Consider the following 10,230-nt stretch of genomic DNA (forward strand, 5'->3'; position numbering starts at 1 on the left):
TTCACTTTGTTGTCCCACACCGTCTGCCAGAACAGATCACAGTCTTTTTCTCTTGGATATTCGGTACAAATAAACTTCCGCTTGGTTTCATATCCGTCGATGAAACTTGCTCCAGGGATCACTAGATTTTTGGGCTGAAGACCGTGGCAGAGAAACGGCAGGTTTAAGAAGCAGCCGTTCATCTCCAACTTTTTGTTTTGTCTATGGCTTGTTTCTTCTTCCTGCTTCAAGACTACTGAGTTGTATTCTTTTATGATGCGAGCTTGTGAATTCGGTTCGTCCATGAATCGCAGAAAGTCGTTAAAATTCATGCTTGGGAAGCAGGACGCCATTTTCGAAGATTGTTTTCTTTTGAGAAGAAAATACTCTGCACTTTAACTTGTAAAATGTGCTTATAATTAGAAGCGTTTTTCAGCACTTGGGCTATGCAAATAGTTTTAACTTCAACCAAGCTAGAAGCATCTATTCGCAAGGGTTGTTGTTTTCAAACTAACGTTTATTTATTAACTAAATACCTCTTTATACCATTAAAAGTACCCTAGTAGAAATGATATCGAGTTTTTAGCCAGTAACTAGCCAGTTTGACTAGACTTAAACTAGTAACTGGCCAGTGTAATATCGAGTTTCTGTCAAGTAACTGACCAGTTTTACTAGAGATCGAGCAAAACATGGCGGCTTCAGTGAAACTGTCAATTTTCAATATTGAGGTTATCAAGGGTTATAAAAAATTGTCAAATAAAATAAAAATAATGTTAAATAAACGATATCATATAAATTTTTCATTTATATTTATTTATATTATAAAATAAATAACATCATTAGACTGATAGAATAATCACAATAAATCTAACAATAAAGTAATTGTTTTTAATTGGAGAAAATTAAAAAAATATTTATTTAGGTTTTCTACTGCCTTCTCAGTCTTTTGAGTTACTCAAAATTACTCCGACAGCTTTTAATTCACACTGTTTTTTAATATTTTTTAAAACAACGACGCGTACAGGTTTATGACTTAGTTGTAGGTGGCGCGATTTCGAGTTTTTACTCGATATCACTGGCCAGTTACTGGCTTATATCGAGTGAAAACTCGATTATTTCTACTAGGGGTATTACGCGCATACTTAGCCAATAATAATAGGTCCCACATATCGTTAAGCTCCAATTTATGGCTATAAAGGTTTGACGTGGGAATGGCAATTCTCCATAGAGTCGATAAAAGGCTACCTATGTTCATTATCACTTCCTCAATGGACTCATTAGTTTAACTACTTAATTAAACTAATTATTTATTAATTAACCCTTATTTATTTTACTACTGAAGCTTTTCAGGAAAAAATAACCTGCTTTGGAAAGTAGACAAGGCTTTTAGTCTTATAAAGCTTTATTTAAACTGTTTGTAAACATAAAATTCTTAAATACTACACAATACAACTTATAACTAATTAATTCTTTAACTAACATATAAACAGTAAATTAACCTACGCGCATGAAATTCCTTGCAATAAATATGTTTCAAATAATTTTACAAATTCGTATAGTATTCTATAAATAAAAGCATATTGTTCCGTAGCCAGAACACTTAGATAGCGTTGTTGGCGAATTTTCAGTACAGTTTCAGGAACTGAAATTGTCTTAGTTGTCAGTAATTGATTGAGACACGAGTCTACAGCACAGAAAACCCCGGTCCTCCCAACTCCAGCACTGCAATGAACGATGATAGGTCCAAGCGCCGGTCCATCCTGAATTTTCGCTAGAAGCCTCTCTCGTTCCTCTTTTATATCACAATACAGGCGCATAAACGATTTCCAGGTTGCAGGTACTCCATTGTCTGGCCAGTCCTCGTACATGTAATGCTTGATCAGTTTACTTTCTCCGGTGATGCAATTAGAAACATCAAAAGTTGTTTGGACGTATCCCGAACCATTTGTTTCACTCACAGTTCTGATCGAAATCTCACCAGCTTGAAAAATTCGATATTTGTCGTCATAAGGGTGCCAATACGGAGCACAATTTTCTTTCCAACCATCTTGAAGTTTCGTCAGCATCACAATAATGCGAGAATTTTGCTCCCAAATTAGCTGCCAAAACTGGTCAACAGTTTCTTCAAGCGGCCCTTGTGTCGCGATGTACTTCTTCGGAATTTCAAAAGAGTCCACATAGTTGGCGTGGATGTAGTCGGTATCTTCTTTTTTGGGAGTTATCTTCACACGGGTTTTGTCCCAGCAAAGGATGTCATCGTAGCGATTTTTGCTACAATTTTCTTGTTTTGAAAAATGTTCAAAAGACCCAAAATGCGACTGTGCTACGATCTGATAATGCTCTAATTGGATGGCTTCCAAGAAATCAGATTCTTGTGCACGTCGTTTAAATTCCTTGAGACTTATTGGAACAAACTTTGGAGTAGATATTATGTTAAGATGCATATTTTAAATATAAATAAGCCGTCTGCTCCCATTAAAAGCTCCAGAGTAACTAACGACATACTTTTGTAATTATTTTCAAACTTGTTTTAAAACATAGATACAATAGATATAGACATAAAACAATAGATATGTTATTTTTTCTTATAACAATTATCAATATTTAATGGAACTTCCTGTTCCATCATACAAGTTGAGTAATCGTGTAATGCTCTCTAAACATGAATTAGTGAATATTCACTTATTCAAGTAAATTTTCACTTATTCATGTTTAGAGAGTGCTCACCTCAAACGTAGTTTCCTCATGGTTCTGACTAAGCCACAAAGAACGTTTGCTCCGAAGAATTCTTAAGCGAAGACTAGTTTCTCTAGAAGACTTCTTGAGGTGTTTAAAGCTACCTGCAAAATCTTCTACGCATACGCAGACATTGAGTAAACTCAGGCCCCTAGTCCAAAAACAATCACATTACCTATGAACTATGTAAACAAAATACACATTTTCTTCTGATATTACCATACGCTGTCGCTTACCAGCTTAGGTCAACTCTATTAACATTTAGAAGTGATTGATCAAGACAGGACAATATTGATATTTACTGTCTGGATCGACTCACCTATAAGAGAGCCTCTTCCACTAAATCTTCCACAAAGCGTTCCCTCGAGCATATAATTAGCAGCTCATACTTCTTATCTTGATATTTTTGTTTGGCTATCTTGATCTTTTGGTTGATTTCTTCAGAAGTCTCGTCCGATTTTGGTTTCCTGTTTTTAAGATTGTGAACTCTCTCTTTGAGCTTCAGGACTTCGGCCGCTAACTCTAAACGCTCTTCCAAGGAATACATCCTGATGCGGACGACTATGGCGGAACTTTCAGCTGAAATAGTCATCTTAAAGATATCTTGTCTCTTATAGGCCGTTAAGGTGAATAATTCAAGATGTAGACAAAAAAGGTATGCATAAACTGTTCTAATCATACCGAACTAGCAGGCAATGTGAAATCATATAGACTCTACAATAAGGTTCATTTTTGCTAACTAGCAAATAATAGTTTTCAGTAAAAGAATGAAAGGTTTTTCTTTTTTCTATAGTCATGGCAACGTAATTCAAATAGCCTAATTCAATTCAAATAACCTAATTCGAAGCAACAATAGATAATTAATATATTTCCAACATTATACTAAACCTCATTCTAATCTAAAAGAAGTCATACCAAGTTCGCGTTCGAAGTTTATCACTAATTGCTGCTCTTTAAACATGAATTAGTGAAAATTAAAGTTTAGAGATTGATGTTGAGGAAAATAAGACTACAGTAATTAATTTGTTATTAACAGGAATTTAGGTCAAATAATTCATGTTTTGAAATTCCGAAGAGATAATGAAAAATGGTCGGTTATCAGCAGTGAGGTCATCCGTCGCTACACCGGAAAACGTTATATTAAATAACTAAAAAGCCACACGGAGAAAAAATTTTTCTATAGGAACTCTATAGTAGTTAGTTAGTTGTAAAAGTTCCAGTAGGTTAACGTATTCTTATAGTAACAATACCGTTTGGCTCCTGCAACTCTACATCGTTGAGCTCTGAGAGCTAAACGTTATTTACCTTTCACAACTCTACAGGATCGTTCTAAGACAACGAACAGTAAACTGTGTATAGTTGTGGTAACTCTACAGTTACGTTACCAGAACGAAATTTTTTCCGTGCAGTGTTGAAGGGTCGGCGTTTATCAGTGGGTTTTTCTCAGAATTAAATTAGGCCCAAATATACAGATGAGTCCACGAGGCGATTAGGTTACTGCTTTAATCACGTAATCGATGCCAATAGGGATGGTATGTATTAATTAATTAGTGTATAACGGCCATAAAGTATGATCACAGCGAGCGATAATGCAAATACCTGAAACTATATCAAATTGCACTAATTAACTGAAATAGGTTATTTGTATGATGTGTTTTTATGAAAATATGGTTTTATCACGCACGCCATATATACTCAACAATTTGTTATTGTATTTACAACTAAGAACCCTTTTTTAAATTCAGGATTTGCTAATGCAATTCAAAACTTCATTTCAGCAAAAATAGTTGTTTTCAGACGTCATTAAATAAAACAGTTGAATCACTAATGCCTATCCTGACATTGAACACGTTGATATAATCAAAACAAAGTCATTGCGGTCATGGTGTGACAGAATAATAAATTCGATTTTCATAAAAAGTATCTATTCTCATGAAAGATAAATTTTTCGCGTCACTTCATCAAATTATTAGGTTATTTCCCTGAGTATTTTTCACGTAGTCAAGATGCGCACGCATGTCCGATGCTTCTCCGTATGGTTCAATCGTCCCCGGGACTGCTGGTTCAATTGACCCCATATCATTTTTAAATAATTAATAGTAAATAATAAATAAATAAACTATTATATCTCTATGAACAAAGTTTAGTATTATAAAGTATTAGTATATACAACTACTACAATTCAAACTTTATCAATTAATTCAAAAATTGAAATATAATTAAACAATTTGTCACCAGTCGAAAACAAAGTTTACATGCCTAAAAATAAGAAAATCTTAATTTTTCAAAATTTATTAATCGCAATGATTTCAAATTTTGATCATATCCGAGTTTAACTTATTAGAATCTAATTCTAAGAGCATGAAGCGTTTTTTCAATTTTTTCGATTTTTTAAGTCGAGTGGTTCAATTGCCCCGTGGTTCAATTGACCCCCTTCTCCCCTATATACCTGAATAGATTCAGTATATATACGATGGACCAGACTATAGACCAGAGAAAAATTTTGAGTAAAACGGAGTACAAATGAGTGCATGCCCATATATTCCGAAATATATTCCTTGCGCAAAACTGGTTATATTCGTAATATATTCAGAATATATTCTCGGATATATTCTGGAATATATTTCATAATATATACTTTTTCCGTGCGGGATGATCTCTATCTTTCCTGCTACTGAATAAGAATCATTTTCGATTGACAAAACTCATTATCTAACGACATTTGCATCCATACATGCATAATATGTCCTTGTCTGAAAGAACAGACGTTATCTGTAAGCACTTTTATTCTACCGTATTTATTTCAGTTATTTTATTTTGTACTAGCAGTTCGCCCCGGCTTCGCACGGGTATTTAATAAAATTTCAAAATCAATCATAATATAATATAGCCTATGTCATCCAGGTATAGTGTAGCTTCCCAACAGTGAAACAATTTTTCAAATCGGTTCAGTAGTTTCAGAGCCTATTCGATGCAAACAAACAAACAAACAAACAATCAAATCTTTCCTGTTTATAATATGAATCGTTTATTTGAAAAACCTCATAAGTCATAAGGAAACCTCAAACAAATAATTCATATTAGGTATAGATTATTTAATTACATCAACAATAACATTTTAGGGAAAAGTCTATATATGGATATTATAAGTTGAATCATGTTCTCTATTTGAAAACAATATTCCCATTGTTATCTGAAACCACACGCAGAAAAAAATTTTGTTAAAATAACCTAAGATATGTTCTAGTAACAAATGCATTTGTTAACATAGGGATAACAAATTATATGTTAAAATAACAAAATTTAGGTTATAGCAAGTTATTAATATGTTATAACAACAAAACAATAGTGTAGCTTCCCAACAGTGAAACAATTTTTCAAATCGGGTCAGTAGTTTCAGAGCCTATTCGATGCAAACAAACAATCAAATCTTTCCTGTTTATAATATGAATCGTTTATTTGAAAAACCCTATAAGTCATAAGGAAACCTCAAACAAATAATTCATATTAGGTATAGATTATTTAATTACATCAACAATAACATTTTAGGGAAAAGTCTATATATGGATATTATAAGTTGAATCATGTTCTCTATTTGAAAACAATATTCCCATTGTTATCTGAAACCACACGCAGAAAAAAATTTTGTTAAAATAACCTAAGATATGTTCTAGTAACAAATGCATTTGTTAACATAGGGATAACAAATTATATGTTAAAATAACAAAATTTAGGTTATAGCAAGTTATTAATATGTTATAACAACAAAACAATTTGGTTACTATAGAATCGACCAAATAATTCACTATAGAATCGACCAAATAATTCAGTTGGTATAATAAATTTTTTGTTGAAACAACAAAAATTATTCTATTAAAATAACAAATAAATTTACATTAAATTTTATAAGAATCCATAATTTAAAAATATGCTATAATCAGTGATATCTGATTTGGAAAATATTTTAGCAACAAATTAGTTTTGTTATTGCAATAAAATGATTTCGTTAGGACAACAAATTGATTTGGTGATTTAACAGACTGGTTTGTTAGTACAACTTGAAACATTTTATTAATGCGATTAATGGATTTGTTACTATAACTAAACTCATTTGTAACCAGAACATATTTTTCAGTTATCCCATCTTTTGTTATTTCAACAAAATCATTTTTATGCGTGCATGAACCGCAAACAATAATATATTTCGTATGATGCAAACACTTGGAAAATAATACATATTTTCACAAACACATAATCTATTTATCTCCCTTAAATATACACGCAGAAAAAAATTTTGTTAAAATAATCTAAGATATGTTCTGGTAATAAATGCATTTGTTAACATAGGGATAACAAACTATATGTTAAAATAACAAAATTTAGGTTATAGCAAGTTATTGATATGTTATAACAACAAAACAATTTGGTTATTATAGTAAAGTCTTTAAGTAGATTCGACAAAATAATTTAGTTGATATAACTAATTTTTTTGTTGAAACAGCAAAATTATTCTATTAAAATGACAAATAAATTTGTTACAGTAAATTTTATAAGAATCCATAATTTAAAAGTATGCTATAATCAGCGATATCTGATTTGGAAAATATTTTAGCAACAAATTAGTTTTGTTATTGCAATAAAATGATTTCGTTAGGATAACAAATTGATTTGGTGATTTAACAGACTGGTTTGTTAGTACAACTTGAAACATTTTGTTAATGCTACTAATGGATTTGTTACTATAACTACACTTATTTGTTACCAGAACATATTTTTCAGTTATCCCGTCTTTTGTTATTTCAACAAAATCGTTTTTATGAGTGTAGTAATTTAAAACATCTCGCACTTATTGGGTGAAGGAATTCCGGGTACTCACAAATTCGATAAAGCTTCTCGCGTCCAGGTTGGTTTTCTTAAATATCGACTAAGACTTCACTTCACTGACATTATAGCACAACTTTACGGACAAAACAATCTAGAAAGATTGAAGCTTTCTTAATATTCAAACACCAAGACTAACCTTCGAGTGCAAATAAATAAATCACCGATTCTAATAAACAATTCGTATATAGTCACGGCAATGTTTTGCCATCCAATGTCTCAAGGCTGCCTAAATAGGCTTTTTCACCCTTGTTCAATCCTAAGCTGTTGGCTTAAGTTAAATAAATTTCTTACTGATAAGAAACCGTCTTATATACCTCTATACACCTACGCCTAGACTCGTAAAGACTTAATTAGCCTTTAATTAGTTTTTAATTAGCCTAAAATTCCTCATAGGCATTGTTAAAAACAGAATGCAAAAAAAAAATTCAGGATAATTTTTTCCTCATTAGTAATATAATAATCTAAATGTAGAGTTAATTGATTAACATCATTATGGAGCGCAATGCTAAAAATTAATACCTAAAATTATACCGAAACTATCCGATTAGGTCCTACTCTGAAATATCCTGCTACATACCGATTCAGTTATATGACGTAAAAGATAATCATTAACATTTCATTATGCTGTAGGATAAACCTATAAATATGTCCAGCTAAATAAAAGATTTCACATTCAGTACCTAACTACAGTCAGGACTAGGACTTTTATCCTGAAAGCCTAACTTTTTAAAAATGGGCGCGAAATTCACTAAAAAAAATTCCTTTGCTAAAAGCTGCGAACAACGTATTAAAGAATCTAACCTGGGTCACGTACTGGAACAAGAACACCATCAAATAATGGAAGAAAGTGTCCCCTACTCCTGCTACGAAGTATTGAAGTTTAAAAACTTGTCAAAATGTAGATACTGGAACACATCCATCTTCGACCGCAATCGGGTGATCCTGCCAACGGAAGACGGAGGAAGTGACTTCATTAATTCCAGCTACGTCGACGGTCACAACGTTAAGGGAAGGTTCCTGTGTACCGAGGCACCGCTTCAAGAGACAGCTAACGATTTTTGGCAGATGATATTCTCCCATCAAGTCCGGGTAATCGTGATGCTGACCCGAATAGTGGAAAAAAGACGCGAAGCTTGTTACCCGTACTGGAGCCCTAAAAAGCGGGGAAAAGTGGTCCATGGCAAGTTCACAATCAAAACTCTGAAAGTCAAGTCTTTCCGGTACTACGTGGTGACCAGACTACGAGTAACAGACAACACTGGAGCTTCATTAGACATCAAGCATTTCGCCTACACCGACTGGCCCCATAACAGCCTTCCTCAAGATCCTTCAAAGTTTCTGGACTTCGTTCTCTCGGTCAGAAAGGCTCAATTAATGGCAGATTTGGATAGCAAGGGTGGAAAGGTTCCTCCTATGGTGGTTCACTGCAGCGCCGGTTTAAATCGTACTGGAGCTTTTTGTGCTATTGATATCAGTTTGTCTCTATACGACGAGAGAGCAATAATTAGCCTTTCTTCGGTAGTGCGTAATCTGCGTAAGCAAAGGCATAATTGTTTATCTTTACCGCAATACTATGTTTTCTGCTACTTAATTGTCTTGAAATATGTTAAATTAGTCGCTGATAAGTATTAGTCTCGATTTTATATTATATAATTGTGATTTATCTAGTTTTAAGTTTTTTGTACGACATTCAAAATATTTTTCTAAGTAGCTAGCTTTAAAGTAATTTTGTACTTAATTAATTAAAGTAAAGTATATTTTGTGTTAATACTCTGTTTTTTTTTTTTTTTCAATTAATGTCCCCACTTATTAAGTATTGAATTGCAGCTCTGAATATTAGAATTAAATTTGGTACTTGCAATTAAATTAGGAATAAAGTAGCGACCGCAGTAACCTGTTATAAATTAGCGGATTTAGTATTCCGGGGTGACAATTTACATGTCGCGTGCCTAATGCCAAAAGGGCGTATAAAAAGTTATACGTCCTTTTGGCTTTGCAAAACCAAAACGAACGGGCGTATAATTTTTTTTTTTTGGTGCCAATCTTTTTGTAAACATGTCCTAAGCCTAAAAATGAAAAAAAAATTTCCAAAGCCAAAAGGGCGTATGTCTCAAGTTATACGCCCTTTTGGCGTTAATAAGTCAAAAATTTTTTCTGCAGATCTTTACGTTTCGAGCGATCCTAGAAAGAATGGCAAAAAAAATTTTTTTATACGCCCTTTTGGCATAAAACCCTATCTAACTGCTGTAATACGCCCTTTTGGCATTAGGCACGCGATGTGCTCTTAACCTACGTCACCCTATCACAGCACATTAGGTACCAAGTGAGTTGCCTAAATAAATCGCTATTAATCTCCTACCTATTTAATCATAGGGCTGTAAGTTAACAGTCAAACTTTATACCTACTGTTCATACCTACCAAAAGTAATTATTTGGCGCGCGCCAATCAGAATCCATCTTTGGATTTTTTATGCTAATTTATACAACAGCTATCGATGAGGTGATATAAATTAATATATGGCTGTCTTGCAGCCATGAACTATTATTAACTATCCGTTTGTCAAGATTCCGTCTGGACATAAGAGGTTATCTAATGTTAATACCTATATCGAACGGTATCATTCGGTATGC

The 10,230-nt window shown here is 33.0% G+C and overlaps 2 protein-coding genes across 2 annotated transcripts; one reads left to right on the forward strand and one right to left on the reverse strand.

Moving 5' to 3' along the window:
* Positions 1-1,346: 1,346 nt before the first annotated feature.
* On the reverse strand, positions 1,347-2,505 carry LOC123274122 (tyrosine-protein phosphatase non-receptor type 9-like). Its single transcript, XM_044741615.1, has one exon. The coding sequence runs from the start codon at positions 2,421-2,423 to the stop codon at positions 1,479-1,481; it is 945 nt and encodes a 314-aa protein (XP_044597550.1). The 5' UTR covers positions 2,424-2,505; the 3' UTR covers positions 1,347-1,478.
* Positions 2,506-8,331: 5,826 nt separating this feature from the next.
* Positions 8,332-9,314, forward strand: LOC123274121 (tyrosine-protein phosphatase non-receptor type 9-like). Its single transcript, XM_044741614.1, has one exon. It carries the CDS (start codon positions 8,332-8,334, stop codon positions 9,229-9,231), a length of 900 nt encoding a protein of 299 aa, XP_044597549.1. The 3' UTR covers positions 9,232-9,314.
* Positions 9,315-10,230: the final 916 nt, after the last annotated feature.

This window comes from Cotesia glomerata, unplaced genomic scaffold (genome assembly GCF_020080835.1).
Source record: "Cotesia glomerata isolate CgM1 unplaced genomic scaffold, MPM_Cglom_v2.3 scaffold_226, whole genome shotgun sequence".
NCBI lineage: Eukaryota > Metazoa > Arthropoda > Insecta > Hymenoptera > Braconidae > Cotesia > Cotesia glomerata.